General features: G+C 39.9%; 1 protein-coding gene across 6 annotated transcripts in view; it reads right to left on the reverse strand.

Moving 5' to 3' along the window:
- CPEB3 (cytoplasmic polyadenylation element binding protein 3) overlaps positions 1-19,447 on the reverse strand; it is a 175,962-nt gene that overhangs the window by 47,985 nt on the left and 108,530 nt on the right. For all 6 annotated transcript variants that reach the window (XM_029245196.1, XM_029245192.1, XM_029245195.1 and 3 more), the window contains 2 exons: positions 18,204-18,371; positions 16,153-16,242 (listed from right to left, as the gene is read on the reverse strand). In XM_029245196.1, coding sequence (XP_029101029.1) covers positions 16,153-16,242; positions 18,204-18,371 — 258 coding nt within the window. The remainder of the gene's footprint in view (positions 1-16,152; positions 16,243-18,203; positions 18,372-19,447) is intronic.

Below are 19,447 nucleotides of genomic sequence, written 5' to 3' on the forward strand. Positions count from 1 at the left end.
TGTAGTAATAACAGCTAACAGCTAACATTTATTGAGCATCTACTATGCACCAGGCACTGTTTCTAAGTGCTTTATGTGTATTAACTCGTTTCATCTTCACACACACTCTGAGATAGTCACTATTTTAAATTCTGTTTTACAGTTAAAGAAACTTCAAGAGTGATTAAGCGACTTGTTTGATGGTGATTGTTCTATGACCCAGTAAGTGGTGGAATCATGGACTTGAATGTTAAAGTTTCTGAGTCTCAATGGCCTACATGGGAAAAGAATGTAAAAAGGAGTGGATATATGTATATGTATAACTGATTCACTTTTCTGTACAGCAGAAACTAACACAACATTGTAAGTCAACTCTACTCCAATAAAAATTAAAAAAAAAAAGTTTCTGAGTCTTGGCTCTTTTATCTGTAAAATGAAGATTATCCTACAGAGATGAAGGCTGTGAGATGATATATGTAAAGTGCTTTGAAAACTAGGATATCGTGCAAGTGTGAATTTTTCTTTTACTGCATTTTCAGTTATTTTTGTGATAATGTAAAATTAAATTATTTTGCATATGGTCTCATTATAAAAATTAGAGTTCAGATTAATGAGATACTTTCTTCTTTGCATTTGCAAGCATTTGGTGAATAAAGGGAAGTAATCTAGATACTAAAGGAAAACAGTTTTTGAATGACAGGCTAAATAAATATTACTGTAAACAATCAATAAAGTGACAATATTTGCTTTCATATATCATTAGCAAGTTCTATTAGGAGAGAGAATCATCCAATGTGGTACTATTTGCTTATTTTCATACACTCTTTAAATAAAAGCCTATTATACCTATAAATCAAGCTCCTCAAACTGTCACTATAATGGCAGGTTCTTCTGTTAGTTTGAAAGGTATAAAAAAAACTTGGCCCAAAAGTTATAAACTCCCTCTGTTTTCCCTTGCCCTCTGAGCCAGCCAAGAGATAACAGGATTATAAAAACTCAAGTTTCAGAAATGGTGACCTTCTTACCCAAGTACCTAAGAAGTGTGGTGAGCTATGGGAGGCCCTCAACTCAGAGCCAGTCTGTAGGTGGAAACAGGGGCTCTGGGGAAGCAGTAGGAACTCTTGGCATGGTCACCATCACCACCCTGGGTTATGGGCAGAGCAGGAAGCTGCTTGCTTTCCCACTGGTGCCAAATAGGTTGGGAAGGAAGGGTAGAACAGTGAGGGATTTTTGGACAAGCCTGAACTGACCAATGTACTTCTCTGGGGTAAAGAGGTATGGAGTGAGAGAGGGGACTTAACTGGGATAATTCCATTTTATTTGACCAAGTTTTTGAAGGATAAATTTAATTAAAGATATTTTTCCTCTTAATACCCAAAACACATTGAGTATAACAACCTCCAAAATGTTCGTGGCTACCTTTCAAAAACAAAGCTTCCTGAGCTCTTAAATACATAATTTTTCACGTTATAATTTTTTAATACTTGATCCCTAGTACAAAAAACAGTCACCACCACAAACACCAGTTACTAAGTGCTTACAATGTGTGACGCACTTTGCCAATAATAAACACTTTACCTCACAGTAATTCTATGAGGTAAATACAGTTGTTATTATTACCATTTTACAGATGAGGAAACTGAAGCTCTGAGAGGTTAAGGGATACCTCAGATTAAAACCTAGAGATTAAATTTGGGATTGAAATTTAGGTCAGCTTCCAGGGCCCTCATTCTTTATCCACTAACTTATACTGTCTTACCTAAAAATGATGAGATAAAGTTTTCAATATCACTAGCAAATAAATACTTGCCTATTTATTGTCACTTTTGTGACAGTGATCATTTGACAGTGGTTTAGTGGCATGAAGTGGTCACCTGTGCTTTAGTCCTACAATTTAAGGTCTATGCAGATATATTTGCTCTAAAGCCCACCAAAACTATATTAAGAAGAGCTATAAAACCAAATAATCTCAGCTCAAAAAAAAAAAAACTATATTAAGAAGAGCTGAAATGATGAATTTCAAAATAATCAGAAGTTTAGTTTTAGTTTATTTAGGTCAATCGAATTATCATATTTAGTAAAGATGCTTATTGTTTTCAATGTATTTTTAAGTTGTATATTTAGAATGAAGGCTCTTGAGGGAGTTAAAGAGCAGATCTCACTAAATTAGACTTTAATAAAATGAACATCACCATCACAGTGATCATCAGCTTAAGCAAGTATCTTCAATGGATGCTAAAACCATTGGGTAAATCTGGGAGGGGATACAAGATACTCATGCTATCTTAAGGTATCACTTTGAAGATGAATAAGTATTTGCAAAGGGAGAAAAAGGTACTTTCACAGTGGAGAAATCTGGCAGACAGCACCATAACCAAATGATCGCTCCGAACATCACCAACAACAGGGCAAACTGACATCATGTGCCTGTCGTATTATGTCCTTCTCGGTGCAGCACGTCATCTGCTAAGAGTGTTTCCCCTGAATCTCATTATGAGGAAACAAACCTATCATTCCAAATTAAGTGACAGTCTATAAAACATCCGGCAGGAACTCTTCAAATGATACAAAAGACAAAAAGCCTAGGAAAGTATCTAAAGTAAAGGAGACTAAAGAGACATGACAACTAAATGTATGGCTAGACTGTGACTGGATCTTGGATTTAAAAAAAAAAAAAAGCTCTAAAGGATATTACTAGAATAATCTGGATACTTCTTGTTCTCAGAAGACATATGGTGAATCATTTAGGAGTGAGGGGTCTTAATGTCTACAATTTACTCTCAAACGATTCATCAAAAAATATGTATGTATATATACACATACTGACAAAAAAAAAAAACAGAAAGCAAATGTGGCAAAATGCTAACAACTGGTGAGCCCAGAGGAAGGCAGTATAGGCATTCACTGTACTATTCTTACAACTTTTCTGTACATTTTGAAATTTTTCAAAAGAAAAATCTGTGGAAAAAAATCGAAACCACAGGTCTCTCTGGAGAAGAGGGTAATATACTCTCTTATTCTTGAAAGAGGTGTGTGGTCTTCTGAAAGACCTAATAGTTCTTAAAATCAACTAATGCTCTTAGTGATTTTTATGTTTTAAGTAGCAACTACAATGGAAAAACAATTCCAACTTGTAGAGCTGTGCCCTGAGCTATGGCTACATTCATAAAATGGTGACTGACAAGGGAGGACTGGTTTCTGATGACAGGAGGTCAGCCCCAGAAGGAAGGATCCAAGGTCTGGACAGAGAGAGAGATCGCTCCTTGCACAGAATCCAGGCTCCCTGATTTCCTGTGACCTTCCTAGAGAGACCTGAAGGGCACCTCTCCAGCCAGAGCTGAATGAGTTCAGACATTTTTGGCACAGGAAGTCTGTTCCAAACATTCTCCCTGACCTTGGCTTTCAGGTCAGAGGACCTACCTGGTTTGCCTCAGGAGTCTTTGCCTTTGGATTCAATTCAATAGAACCAAATATGTTTAGGAGGTACAAGGGAGGATACTAGGCACTGAAGCTACAAAGATGAATAAGTCAGGAAAGAACCCTGCCCTGGAAAAACTCAGTCTGTAAATAAGTGACTGAGAAACAACAAGAAAAGTGCTAGTTGGGATTATAGCCTATAAAACACTGGTGAGAGACAAATGGAGCAGAGGTGCCCAAACATCAGAGAAAGTCATACAGTAAAGGCCACATCTGGGCTGGAGGACAACTGTTTTTCTAGGAAGCAAGGGCAATCCAAGTTCATGAAACAGCACAGGCCAAGTCTTCAAAGGGCCAAAGATTGGCTTATTTGGAAAACAGTGAGTAGTGTGCATTAGTTAAGAGTATAGGATTGGGGGTACCAGGTGGGAAGAGATGAAGCAGCTCATCAACCCCGTCTGCTGCCTGGAGAACACAGTAAGTCTCTGAACTGGATTCCTTATTCATTCTCCTCTTGGATGAGAACCTCGGGTCTCCAAGACTGACTGAACACTTACTATGCACCCTAAGCAATGCAGGGGAATTCTGACATGAGCAAGTCCTTGTCCTCAAGAAATTTATAAACCAGTACATGAAGGTCAGGAAGAATAAGTATAAAGAGAACTCTAATTTAGGAACAATGCATTCAGGACCCTTAGAAGTATTTTCTAAGTGTATTTTTAAAAGTTGGATTTCATAGAAGGAAGACAGATCTTTCAGTGAAGAAGACATGGATAGAGAAATCAAGGAAGACTTTGTCGGTGGTGGCACAGGAGCCAGATCTTAGGTGGAAAATTGGATAAGGACATTTCAAGGGAAGGATTTAGCCTAATTAAGATGTAGAGATGGCTCAGCAGGTACTGTCTATGGATGCCTAAACATTCCCCTTGGATTCAGAACCAAACATATTTCTTTGATTGTATTTACTACAAAGAGCTGAGGCTCAAACATTTTGGCTCAAGCCTGTTTCGTGTTTTCTATTACACTAGTGACTGTTTCTTGGTGGGCTTGTTGCTTGGCAGGCAGGGGTGGGGGAAGGTGAGAATGGACAAGAAAACAAGTCTGATGGGTAGAACCACCCCAGAGTTGAAAACTGGCAGTCTACTTCCTGTGTTTTTAGTAAAGTCCTGCAGTCCAGGGCAGTGACCTGGGGCATTTGGGCTTAAAGTCTGCTCTGTTTACGTAACCACACATTCCCTATATAAAGAGGTCCTTGTGAAGTCTGCCAAATCTGTCAGTTCTAGTCACAGTCAGTTCTAACAAGCACCTGGCCAAGAAAACTGAGATCAGACTGGGGGTGTGGGAAGGAACTGGTCAAACTAGTTGGGCAGTTTTATTTTTACTGAACAATGTATTTTCATCAGGGGGGAAGGACACTAATATAATTTAACCTCTATGAAGCCTAAGTGCTGGTGCATATGTACACTGTCTCACATAATCCTTTTAATAACAATGAGCAGTATTAACTCAGATGAGTAAACTGAGGTTCAGGGATTAAATAACTTGCTTAAGGTCATCTAGCTGGTAACTGCTGGCACCCATGTCTGAGTCCACAAATATCTAGTTCTTGCCCCACTGCTTGTTGCTCTGCCTCATGCAGCATCAGACAATTGGCAAATTCTACATTTTAACCCAGTAGACGCTTCCCTGAAGATGAAGCTTTAGTCCAGCCCTGCTTGTAGATTGCCTGAACTCTGACAATCTAATTTCTCCTCCTTGCACTTTAACGCTCTTCTGATGAGTTCTTAATGCTGCTGCCAATGGGTTTTCTTGGCGTCACCATTTCTCCTCAGGATGAAGGCTATCCCATTCTATTTTGAAAGACAACCCAAGTCTTTGCTCTCAGCTTTCAAAATGTTTCACCAGATCCTCTCAGTCAGCTTCCCATTCTGAACTCTTTCAAATGATACATCCTCTCTTGGCCTCTCTTGCTCATAGCCTTAGCCCTATCCAATTCCTGTCAGCAAGTCCTGCCCCAAGCTACGCCCTCTTCTAAAACATTCTCTCTGCCTCAGCCTACCAAATTTGCAGCTGGCATTTCAGTTCCTGGGTTTTACTCTCTTCAAAAGAAAGTTCTCATGGGGGTGGTTTTGGCTTCTCTGAACTAAACAAGCATCCCTCCCTTTCCAGTACCTCTGGCTGGGGATAGCATAACAAGTACTGCTGTGACACAGTACAAGATGTCTATGTTATTTAAGTGGCTGCTCATCTTTGTCCTGTGGCCTGTACATTCCTTCTGCCCGTTCCGTTTTATACAGTCCCTCAAACTATTAATGCTTTGAAATCAAACACTAACTCTAACAGTTCCTCTTTAATATAACGCAAAAGAGAGAAATGTTTAATAGAACAGTTTAAACTGAGGGTGTGCTAAGCTTTTAAAAGCAACAAGAGAATGCTGCTCCATCTGTTCAAAACAGGACAAAACAGAACAAAAAGTCCACTCTTGCTGCTCTGCAATACAGTTTCCATGTTTTTATGAGAAAATCCATCCGGAGAGCAAAAACTTCAATCAGTCAAATATTAAAATATAGGGTTCATAATTCACCAAAGAGTATGAGTACTATAAGCCAGGACCTGCATTAAAAAAAAAAAAAAAGGCCAAGTATTACTCAAAAGCTTACAAACTGCAAAACGTTAAGTACACTCTAAAACTCCATTAGGTTCCCAACTCGATCAGTTTATATAACTCAGAAGGTGGAAAAACTTGGAATCTGGGCCTAAAACAACACTGACTTATTTTCATCCAAGTTACGCTACAAGGGAAAAAAATGTGAAGTTTGAAAACTTTCCTTTCCAAAACCAGATTTAGACAAACTGATGGAAAAAGGAAAGAGATGCTGTGAATCCAGCCCGCTGTAGCTTCACAATGACCTATTTTGCCCATTTCAAGTAGAGTCCTCTTTCCTGTTCTTCAAACAACATCTCCTTAGCTGGTCAGATCAAAGTCAATCTGAATCCCATGTGGCCCGGCTTATGCCAGGTTCACAAACCATGCTGGTATTGTATAAACTTCCATGCCTGCATGACCTTGGTCACAAGGACTGGCAGTCAAGTCAGCCTGACCAGTGTACAGGAAATACGTGATCACCAGTAGAAACAGCCACTTAGAAGTACACACTTTACTCAAGGTGGGAGGGAATCATCAGAGCGCAAGGCATGGGTCACTCTCGCATAAACATGCATGACTGTTACTGTTCGATCCACCTGGCTGTGCACCTGAATTGCTAGGGCTGAAGCTGGCTTCCGTATGGGCTGAGGATGCCAGCGCCATCGACTTAACACAGCTTCAGAGCCATGTGGCCAATCGCCTGTCCAACATCTGCAGCTGGCTGCTGTCCCCGCCTTTGCCCCAGAGGTCTCTGCCAACAGTGGTATAGTGTAGCTGCGCTCACTGCCCAGGAGATGCCAGCTCCCCTCCCTGGCCCCAGCCCCACCACAAGAGGTAAGACTGTTTGTTGGCAGTATCAGGAGCAGCTGCTTGGTTCAGAACCAGGCAGGGGTAGAAGGCTCAGGGTAGGTAGACATTTTTTTTTGTAGCTCCAGTAACAGCAACTTTGGACATGGGCTATTCTCCCAGGCGGCAATGAAGGAGGTGATGCTAAGCACATCTACATCATAAAAGTTTGCCCTGCCCAACTTACCTTCCTAGCTGCCACATTTCCAGTCCCATGCTCAAGGAAGCAGAGCTAAACCATTTGCTTCTTTTATTTTTTATTAAGCAGTCTGGGATTCTAAGGCCACTACCATTAGGATGGCCTATGTCATAGCAAGGGGTTAAAAGATGAACGGAACCAATCAGATTCCCTCTGGACTCCGACTAGAAATATGAAAACAATTTGCCCACTGGAAGCACAAACAGAGAGGAGCACACATGCAGGGAAGAGCTGAGTCATGATAATGTGGAACATTACAATGAAGAATTAATAGCTCCCACTGTTCAAATCCTTGCAGCCTGCCACCCCCTAGCACAGTCTCCATGACACCTGGTTGTGTCACAGCTCCTATTTTTGGGCTTTCCTTGTCACTCATAACTACTTCCCCAATTTGAAGGAGCACAAGAGAACCCTCTGATCCTCATGTCCAGAAATGGTGTGGTATCACCCCAGAGGCAAAATCCCATGGTTAAGCTATAGCTAAAGGGCAGCTCAGACCTATAGCCTCAGCCTAAACCAGCTCTTTGGAAATACCCCAGCTATGTCAATGTGGCCAACAGAATAGAAGAATTCAGGGAAAAGCCAAGGATCACTTTCAGTTTTAAATAGCTATGAAAGTGTGCCATGGGTCATATAGCTTAAGTTCCTAATTTTTAAATAAAATCCAGCCCTGTAAATAACAGCATAATTTATCAGATTATATAGTTTAAACCTATCTTCCTTTCCCACAAATTATATACCCTAGCAAAACAAAAATTATTTTCTTGGTAATTCACCAGGTAAAATAGTATAAACTATTAGTCTTCCCAGTTCAAGTCTGTCTAATAAGAGCTGTGTGGTCCTAGGAAAAGACACATCACCTCTTTGAGTCTTAGGTTAAAATAAAGGTTGGGGCTTCCCTGGTGGCGCAGTGGTTGAGGGTCCGCCTGTCGATGCAGGGGACACAGGTTCGTGCCCCGGTCCGGGAAGATCCCACACGCCGCGGAGCGGCTGGGCCCATGAGCCATGGCCGCTGGGCCTGCGCATCCGGAGCACATGCAACGGGAGAGGCCACAACAGTGAGAGGCCCGCGTACCGCAAAAAAAATAAATAAATAAAGGTTGAAATAGAATGAGATGATCTTTAGGGCAACTCTAAAATTTGATGGACTCTACAAGTAATGAGCTCATCATTTGCAAAGATAAAATTCATCCATTAACAAACATCTGAGGGCTAGCCGTTGATGCAGGTACTGAGTATAGAGCAGTGAACAAAACATAAAAATCCCTGTTCTCATAAAAATTACATTCCAATCTGGAAAGCGGAAAAACACATATAATTTTTTTCAGGTTGTGATAAAATAGGTACTTTGAGGAAAAATAAAATGAGGGTAAGAAGTACAGAGAGTAAGAGGGTAGAGGGGCTGCTATGTGAGATGAGGAAGTCAACAAAGGTCTCCCTGTGAAGGTGTCATTTGAGCAGAGGTCTGTCTAAGGGAAGAGAGGAGTGGTCCATTCAGAAATTTGAGGGAAGACGGTTTTAGACAAAAGGAAGTACTAAGCCCCTGAGAAGCCTCAGTTTACCTCAAGGAATAGCAAAGGAGTCAGTGTGGCCAGAGAAGGTAAGGCAGAGAAGGACAGAAGATGATGTCAAAGAACACCCAGGACTTGACGGATGAGACCCAAGAGGAAAAGTTTTAAATGTTTCATGTACAAGATTCATATTGATGTGGTTCCTGGCTTCTGCAGGGGTCCATTATATTCCAAACACATAGGCAAAAAGGTAAATCCACAACTGTAATGTACCATTTATCTGACTCGGAAAATGTGCTGCAGATGTCCAAATCAGCATAAACTTCATAAAGAAAACTGCTTTGGGAAGCCATGTGATATCAAATCCGGAGTCATTAAGATTTTCATTTCTTTTAACTCTGGTTAAGCTTCTGCTGCAAATTTTTCCTAAAGAAAATACTATGAAAGGAAAACCACACACAAAAGGATATATTAACAGAAGCATTATTTATAATAGCCTACATAACCAACAAGCAAGTAAATTATGGTGCAGAAGTAGGTTAGGCAGCCACTTAAAAAATATGAAAATTAAGCAGAAACTTGGGAGGAAGGAGAATGGAAAACTGTATCTCTGCTATTACTACACTCCCACAAAAAAAGATATATATGAATAAAGACTGGAGGGAAACAAAACTGATGATGGTTGGCTCCACTAGGGAGGCAGGATTATTCTCACTGCTTATAACACTTGTTCACTGTAGCCAGATTGCTTTGTTCTGCTTCTACTACTTCATTAAAATATTAAGGCCTAGAATTAGGATAACAACAGAAATTACTATGATCATGTACTTGACAAGAGGGCCACATGCAACTCTATTCCATGAAGGACTTCTCAATAACGCTGTGATATCTGATGGTGCTGACTATTCTTTCTTGAAGCTTCTTTCCTTGCACCTCCATAGCCACAGACATACCCCCAGTCCTTCACTCACCTGCATCTGCACTGCAATGTCCTCTTTTTCTTTCTGGTTCCTGACAAAACTTACTTATTAATGGCTTTTCATTTTCTTTTCCCTCCACGCTATAAAGATGACTCGCAAGAGATGTGTACCTCCAGCTCCAGACTCTTTTCCGAAACTCCCTAGCCATAATTCCAACTGCCCATTAGGAATTTCCTCTCAGATAAGATGTGAGGACATACCAAACTCTACAGATCTTCAAACATTTCAACACTACACCAAACTGGTTTTCCCTCTGCTGACTCCCTCACATTCAACAGTGTCACGATTCTCCCATTCAGTGGAAGGAATTTTAGCACAACCCTGCCATCAAATCTATCACCATCATGATTTACTCTATCAGTAAGACCACTGGTCCCTTTCTCCCTTCATTCTAGTAATACCTCAATGCTACTATCTTAGGAGTTCATGGTCCTTATACTTCTTATGAGCTTGATTACAGAAAACAGCTAAACGGTTTTGCTGACCCTGGCTAAAAAACCAAAACCAAAAACTAAACCTAACCTCTCCCTTGCTTAAAAAAAAAAGAAAAAAAAAAGTCTTGAATGATATCTGAGCTCTAAGAAAGTATCCTATGTGCACTGTCTCATTTAATCCTCATAAACCCAGAAGTGGTATTATTGTTTCCACTTTGTAGATTAAAAAAAAAGAGAGAGGGCTTCCCTGGTAGCGCAGTGGTTGAGAGTCCACCTGCCGATGCAGGGGACACGGGTTCATGCCCCGGTCCGGGAAGATCCCACATGCTGCTGAGCGGCTGGGCCTGTGAGTCATGGCCGCTAAGCCCGCGTCTGGAGCCTGCGCTCCACAACAGGAGAGGCCACAACAGTGAGAGGCCCGCGTACCGCAAAAAAAAAAAAAAAAAAAAAAAAAAAGAGAGAGAGACAGGACTTCCCTGGTGGCACAGTGGTTAGGAATCCGCCTGCCAGTGCAGGGGACACAGGTTCGAGCCCTGGTCCGGGAAGATCTCGCATGCCGCGGAGCAACTAAGCCAGTGCACCACAACTACTGAGCCTGTGCTCTAGAGCCTGCGAGCCACAACTACTGAGCCCGAGTGCCACAACTACCGAAGCCCATGCACCTAGAGCCCATGCTCTGCAACAAGAGAAGCCCGCGAACCGCAATAAGTGTAGCCCCCACTCGCCGCAACTAGAGAAAGCCTGCGTGCAGCAACAAAGACCCAAGGCAGCCAAAAATAAAAATAAATAAATTTAAAATTTTTTTTAAAAAAAGAGACAGAGAGAGGGAGAGAGATTTAGGAAGATTAATAATCACCCCAAAGATATAGCAATGGCAAATAGTGGAACAGGAATTCAACCCAGGCAGCTGACTCCAGAGCCTGTACTCTTTACTACCTACTATAAACATAGTGATGTTGATTAGTATTTTGTATGAATGCAGGATTTGGTTCATGCACTAACATTTGGGAGAACCTCCCTCTCTCCAGGACTCACAACTCCAACTCTACTATTCCAGAAGTAAAAAGCATGAGAATGCAATCTCAGAAAACTTCCTCAATATTTTGATTAGAGTTGAATTTCTTTTCATCATCAAGAACCAAAGGCAGAAAACACAAAGGAAGACTTTGTTTCAGCTTTATCAATAGCTATTTGAAAGTTTGTTTTTTTGCGGTACGCGGGCCTCACACTGTTGCGGCCTCTCCCGTTGCAGAGCACAGACTCCGGACGCACAGGCTCAGCAGCCATGGCTCACGGGCCTAGCCGCTCCATGGCATGTGGGATCTTCCCGGACCGGGGCACGAACCCATGTCCCTTGCATCAGCAGGCGGACTCTCAACCACTGCGCCACCAGGGAAGCCCCAATTTGAAAGTATTTTAAACTGATATTTCTATTTGACCCAACTCTATTCTGTCTCTACCCCAAAGACAAACACCACATAAATGCCTTTGTATCTACTCTCTCTGGGGGACTAGAGCAATTCAGGGAAGGGAAAATAATCGTATTTTTTTTTCAAGACTTTCTTTCACGTCATTTTCTCCACCCTCACAACATTCCAACCATACTTCCTTCATTTCTTCAAAGGTAATAAAGCCCTTTTCATACTCACTATTTCCCATATGGTACTCCTCTGCTTGGAACTTGGTTCCCTACGCTTTCTAGTTAACTCCTCAATTTTCAGTTCTACTTAATCGCTATTTTCTCAAAGAAGCTCTCTCCATATACCCAATCTAAATCGATGTCCCCCTTTTAGAGTCACCGCACTCCCCATTTTTTCCTTTAGAGAACTATTATAGTTTATAATTGTGGTATATTGTGACTATTTGACTTCTTTTAATTTCCCCCACAGGACTCTAAGTTCAGGAGGTCTGAGAACATATCATGAAGACGCAATCTGATTTCCATGCCTTCTTTTGCCTCCAGGTTCTCAGAGGTGCTCTGGAGAACACCAAGCAATTACCTGTTTGTGGCCCACAGACAAATGATCCAGAGGGCTCTACATATCCTCAAAGAGTTGATCAAATGCCTTAGTGGCTTTGTGCTGGAGAGAACCCCAGTCTCCATCACCTCCCACTCTGCTGGCCCAACAACACTTAAGGGGACAGCTGACGTGCTTGGTCACTGTTTCTCTACATGGATATTAAGTTCTCCACAGTCCACTGAAATGGCCATGGTTTTACAAACCGTACTCCACATCTGTACATGTATACCTGCTGGATACATGAATGGTTCTGTTTATTTCATTAGGCATACACTTTCTGAGAAAAAGACAGGAGGACTCAATAGTGAATGGTTCATATTTTCCTCTTATTTACACATAAGCCTAAAGCATACAGCCAAAGGAACTGTGCCTTATGGCCAAGCTGAGGTGACCTAAGAAAACTAGAATCGGCAAGAGGGGGATTACCAAAAAAGCACTGACCTGAATTAAAACCTAAGGAATTTAAGGAAAAATAGAAACAGCATGAGGAGGTATTATTAAGAAGGCACAGAACAGTTTGGGGTGAACTACTTAGATGTTCCCAATGTTCAAAGCAATGGGCATGGATTCTCAAAGTTACTTCAATCTTGGAATAACACCAAATTTCTTTAGGTCCTTCCAAACTAGGTCAACCTTCAGACTTTAGCTGAGAGCAAAACACAACAGGAGCCAACAGTATAATTATTTCTCCTACTTGACCCCAAAATCACCAGAAAGGCAATCTGCTCTCGGAGGATGCAAGCCTGAGGACCAGAATCAGGAGATCCAGATTCTCTTCTTGGATCTTGGCCTGGCTCTCCCTAGTCCATCTCAACACTTAACCTCAGCTATAAAATAAGGGCACTTTCTCTAACGTTCTACAATTCTCTATTATTGTGCTGTTACATAGGAGTGGTACCAAAACCACAGAGTTCATAGAGCTGCTAAACTCTATACTGCTCATACCAACCCAAATGTTCTCTCTTCAACTCTCAGAAACAAATTTAAGTAGGATATTGTAGAGAAGACATATGCACAGAAAAGGCAAACAAGAATAATGGTGGTCCAGAATCCATTAGGCATAAGGTATGACTAGAGATGGGAAAATATGTAGCTTGGAAAAGAGAAGACTTAAAGAGAAACTGACAGTTCTTTAAGTACCGAGAAATATATGTCACAATAATGACTCAGTTTTACTTTATCGAACACAATTGACCATTGGGTAAAAACTGCATGACCATATATGTTTATCTTCATTTTTACTTTTTACAATGACCACCTTCAATAGAAGAACAAAATTTAATAATTAGTTAGGTCTGCAAATACACAGACTTCCTCTGAAATAAACTGCCTCCTTTGTCACTGGATGTCTCAGAAGCTAAATGAACAATTCTCTGGGCTATTTTAGAACAGGAGTCAATAAACTTTTTGCAAAGGGATTTGAGGGCCACATATAGTCTCTGTTACCTATTCTTCTGTGTGTGTGTGTGTGTGTGTGTGTGTGTGTGTGTGTGTGTGTTTCCACAACCTTTAAAAATATAAAAACCATGCTTAGCTCACAGGCCAAAGATAGTTTGCTGACTCGTGTTCTGCAGGTGTGCTGTCCAATAAATATATGAGTCACATATGTAATTTAAAAATTTCCAGTATCTACATTTAAAAAGTTAAAAAGAAACAGGAGAAGTTAATTTTAATATACTTTCTTTAATCTAAAATATCCAAAAAACTATCATTCTAACATGTAAACAAAATTACTAATGAGATTCTTTACCTTTTTTTAAAACTAAGTCTTTGAAATTCAGTGTAGGGAAACAGAAGAGATGATCTTCCAACCAATACTTAATTCTAATGACTCAAATCAATGAGGAAAAAATGGAACTGTCAATAAATGACTGCTGGGACAACTGGCATGGTACCGGGAAAAATAAAGCTGGATACTTTTTTGTGACTCACTCCATTATAAATTCCAGAGGGAAATGAGATGTCGATGTAAGAAAGTAAAATAATAAATTCAAATGGCCAGTAAGAGAAAAAAATGCCAAAAAAGACGTTATTTTAACCATCAGATTGGCAAAGATCAAAAAAGAGCCATATCGCTAGACCCTCAATAAAACAAAGTTTTACGAATCAGGTACTATTACTGGGAACATAAATGTGTATGACCTTTGTTAAGGGCAGCTTGGCAGTATGTATAAATATGTACCTCACTTCTGGAAATTCACCCTAAGAGGTAATTAGAAAAAAGCAAAAAAAAATGAAGGCACAAGGATATTCACTGAAGTATCATCCATGAGAAAAAACAACTGAAAGCAACTTAAATGACCATCAGTAGGACTGATTAAATAAAACAAGGTCATTAAGGATAATATAGGTTTCTTACAGAAAGATGTTGACATTGCTGGGGGGGAAATGCAGGTTATTAAACAGCATATATAGTGTGATCCCATTTATGTAAAATTTTAAATTTCATATAAATGTATATATTCATAAAGAGATATAAGAAGGATATTTAATAAAATGTATACAGTGATTATCTCTGACAGAGGTGGATTTGGGATAATTTTCTTTGGACATGACCATAGATGTGCTTATCTTCATTTTTATTTTTTACAATGATCACCTGACACCTTTTATCCCAGAATCATTTTTATAACCTTCTCAGAATGATTTTTTTTTCAACTAGTACTCTTAGAAATATCTTTTATACATGTCATTTAACAGAGTGTGTTATGCACCACAGTGTGGTGAACTCATTCATTCACTGAAATACTACTATTCTGATTTAACACACCATTAGCATTCTTAAAAACATGTTTTAAACATATTTCTTTAGTGTTATACATGCACCACAAACTGAATACATTCCTTCACTGAAATAATCAGCATGATGATCTTTATCTTTTTTGACTAACATAAAACTTAATTTTAAAAATTATTGGAGAAGATTAACAGAAGAATGTTAAAAGCAAACAAACAGCCTTATATTATTTTTCATAGGCTATGAAGAGAGTGGAGAGAAGTACAGGTGACAAATCTAATAAACCAGACATAAAAGGAAGCTCCTGCCTTTCCTAGGTTAAGCTATAATTTGATTCCTATACAAGGCCCAGGAAGGACAAGTATTTTGACTCCATCTTCTTGTGGTGAGTACTGTTATACAATAATACATATCAAAACCCAATTCCTTAGAGATGAAGGACATCCTTGAAACATACAAAACATAACACAAGAAGAAAACTTTCTCTTTAACTCAAAACACTCTTCAATACAAATCTAGGAACATATGTAGAATTAATATCACCAGAAAAGTTCCCTAGAATCCACAGAAATGACAAACTATAAACAAAGTGGTATCTTTTCATGCCCACATAAACTAAGAAAAAAGCCTATCAAAAATAAGGGAAAGGGCTTCCCTGGTGGCGCAGTGGTTGAGAGTCCACCTGCCGATGCAGGGGACAAGGGTTCGTGCCCCGGTCCGGGAAGATCCCACATACCGCGGAGTGGCTGGGCCCGTAAGCCATGGCCGCTGAGCCTGCGCGTCCGGAGCCTGTGCTCCGCAACGGGAGAGGCCACAACAGTGAGAGGCCCGTGTACCGCAAAAAAAAATTAAAAATAAGGGAAGCAAGGTCATGTAAAGAGTCTTTGTTAGTGTGCCCTCTACCTGTTAAAAGGCTAAGTCACTTAAGATACAGACATGGATAAAAGTAATTTTATATAATGTCATTTTTCAGTCACTAGCTTTCCCAAGTTTGGGGTTTATAAGATCTATAAAACCATAGGGCTATGGGCTACTAATAAAATTTGACTCAAAACGATCTTTTCTTTTCCATTGCTGACATTCCTCAAAACCCTGGATCTCTTCTCTCAGTTAATGAAAAGTTAGCCAAGGCTCGTTCACAATAAACTCACAGGATCTCACTGTCAATAAAAGTAGATGCCACGAAACAATCAGTGTGCTCCTGGGAGAATAGTCTCCAAGTGGAAACAGTAAAATATAAAAAGATGATCAACATTAAAATGTTTTCTTAATTGGGGGGAAAAAGTCAACAGCTGTTTTCAGAGTTAAAAGGCTGCCTTTTATTGAGTTATCATGTTAGCTCTCCAATAGGCAGGCAGTGCAGACATTTTAAGCGCATTACCTTTAGGAGGAAAATACGACTTGCTTTCAGCTTTGTGAGGCCAGTCTACGACGAGAGGTCCAAACCTGCGAAAGCTGGCAGTGATCTCATCTACAAAACAAAGAAGGACTCTTAGCAGAAGAGAAAATAATACTGCAAACAGAATAGCATAAAATATGTCTTTTTATTTTAAAATGTTTTTTCTTTTTTTAATATATTTATTTATTTATTTTATTTTTGGCTGCGTTGGGTCTTCGTTGCTGCATGCGGGCTTTCTCTATTTGCGGTGAGTGGGGGTTACTCTTCGTTGCGGTGTGCAGGCTTCCCATTGCAGTGGCTCCTCTTGTTGTGGAGCACGGGCTCTAGGGCGCACCGGCTTCAGTAGTTGTAGCATGCGGGCTCAGTAATTGTGGCGCACAAGCTTAGTTGCTCCGCGGCATGTGGGATCTTCCCAGACCAGGGCTCGAACCCGTGTCCCCTGCATTGGCAGGCGGATTCTTAACCACTGCGCCACCAGGGAAGTCCTATTTTAAAATGTTTTGAGAGCTATATTCTAAAGCATTTTTACAGAAGTCAAACTTACTAAGTGAAATACCATTGTATTTCAACAATGCAGAATGTGTTCCTAACTATAATTCACTTCCCTTCTTCACTTCCAATAAACCTGATATAAAGAATTTGGAAGGAAAAAAGTCTGACATTAGCTAAGGTGACCTCTCTGTCAAGTAAAAAGGAGATTCTAAAAATAGGAATGTTTTTAGAAAAAGAGGCAAAAATACACAAAATATTTAAAATACACTTCCACTTGTGTGGTGAAATAATCTCTAAGATTATTAATCTCAGATTATTATTAAGATTGTTTTAGAAATATTATTCCTTTGGTGAGGAGTAGGGACAATAAGTAGGTAGTTCTATTTAGGGATAAGAGAAAGCTAAAGCCAATGGTCTCTTTCTCTCATACATACCTACTACACAGCCTATAAAGAAAATGTTTCAAAAGTTATAGCTTAACAAATTTATCTTTTCCTTCTGACTTTTGACTCAAAGCAGAAGGTTATAACTAAGCTCCTAATGAGGTTTAAATTGCCACTCTCTCAGCCATGATCAAAAACTTGGTCTTAAAGAAAAATCCAATCCATGGATGAGATTAACACTAGTAGAAGAATAGTTTAGAGGAAAATGTACAAACTTACAGCAGTAAGCCTAAAGTAAAACTATTTTTAGAGACTATTCTTCTCTCATTATGAAAAAAAGAAAATCATGATAAATCAGAGAAATATCATAGCTTAAATAATACTGGCAAAACAATTCTGTTTTAACAAAGTTTTTATAGCAGATCCAAAGCCTACTAGAATTAGAGCCACTGTTATTTCCCTTGAGGTAACTGTCACAATTCTATTTCATTTGTCCATTCAACAAATAGTTATTGACAACCTACTATATGTTGGCTGGCTTTAGGCATAAGTGAAACTCACTTTTGGATTGGCAGTATCTCAAAAATGTTATTAGGAAATATTCCAATAAGTCTTCATTCTTTTAAAGGCAAGAGGGGGTGTTTCATTAATAGGTATCTACATTAAAATATGAGATGGTATGGTGTGATGGATAGGAGCAAAAGCTCTGGAATCAGACTGATTTTGATTCCAGCTGCGCCATTAGCTGCATAACCCTGGATAAGCTGTTTCTCTCTGATCCTTAGTTTCCTCACCCACAAAACAGAGCTGGGAGGAGACGCCTTACAGGGTAGCTATGGAGATTAAACAAGATAATGTAAAGCACCTGGCACAACAATGGGCTTGTGGTACGAGTTTCATACATATTAGCTCTCATTATTATTTAAAATGTATCCCCAAACAAATAACTAAGAAATGGGAAGTTGCTTGAAGACTGGTATGTATGAAGAGCAGACCTAAAGTGCACAATCTCTCACTTCCCCATCTATCAAATATCCTCATCTCCTGACACCAAGATATGAACATCCTGAAGCTGCCTTCAAGAAGAGAGGTAGGGTCAAATCACACAAATAACAAACCTGGCCTTTATAAAGTCATTAGAAAGTGAGTGCATTGTACCTTCATCGATATCAGGGGGAAGGCCTCCAACAAACACCTTTCTAGAGTAGCGTTCTACTCGCTCCCCATTTTGACAGCGAGTGGGAGAACTTAAGCCGGATGACAAGGACTGATCGCCGTGACTGTCGTCCAGGAAGGCATCTTCAAAGGGAAAGAGAGAAGATCGACCTGAAACAAATGTGGGAGTTTCTATGGTTAAAATTATTTTCCTGTACAACACATGCTTTATTAGGAGTTGAAGCACAGAGTGAAGCATTCCAAAAAATATATCCTGAGCTGTGACTTTTTCAATAGAATAAGCAACTGCAGGTTACCAGGTCTAGACAAGTTTATAGTGTCATTTTTGTGTAAAGGTATGTACAGCACAGAAACAACTGGATCGATATTAAGGAAGAAGTGTCAAAAATTGCAGCTGTTTTCGCTGCTAAAAAAATTACTACATTTTACTCATACAGTCCCTATCAGTGCTGCTAAAAGTATTCAGCAGTTGTTTTTCCTTTCCCCAGGGTTTTCTTAAAATAAATGGAAAAGTAATCTTTATTGACAGATTTTGATTGTTCTTTATGGTGATTTCAGAGGTTCATGTCTAAAGCCTGGGTCTGATGCTGATGGAATATTAAACTGATGACAGAGGCTGATAACTTCTCTGAAAGCAGTACTAAAAATGATCAAGTTTTCCCTGCCATTCCAAGCTACTCCAATTTAGAAATAAACATCCACAATAAAAAAGGGTGGGGCAAGTAAATGAAGACGTGTAAATTAAGATATGGGAGTATAGATGTAGATGTGGTTATGACATCTTTATTAATCTAAGCTGTATTTTATATCACTCAAAAAAACGATGTCTATTGTTAACTCTATAGCCAAATAAAGTCTGTAAAGGCCCTACCCACTCCACATAAGAAAGATGCCAGCAGTTAAAGTCTGTCAATAAATGTAATACAATAATGCCATCTGGCATCACAAAATAAAATCTAAGTTTAAAAAATATATATAGGTCTTCCCTGGTGGCAGAAGAGGTTAAGAATCCGCCTGCCATTGCAGGGGATATGGGTTCGGGCCCTGGTCTGGGAAGATCCCACATGCCGCGGAGCAACTAAGCCCGTGCACCACAACTACTGAAGCCCGCACATCTAGAGCCTGAGCTCCGCAACAAGAGAAGCCACCGCAGTGAGAAGCCCGCGCACCACAATGATGAGTAGTCCCGGCTCGCCGCCAACTAGAGAAAGCCTGCATGTAGCAAC

The sequence above is a fragment of the Monodon monoceros genome, unplaced genomic scaffold (assembly GCF_005190385.1).
Source record: "Monodon monoceros isolate NGI ecotype Baffin Bay Population unplaced genomic scaffold, NGI_Narwhal_1 Super_Scaffold_4, whole genome shotgun sequence".
In the NCBI taxonomy this organism is placed as follows: Eukaryota; Metazoa; Chordata; class Mammalia; order Artiodactyla; family Monodontidae; genus Monodon; species Monodon monoceros.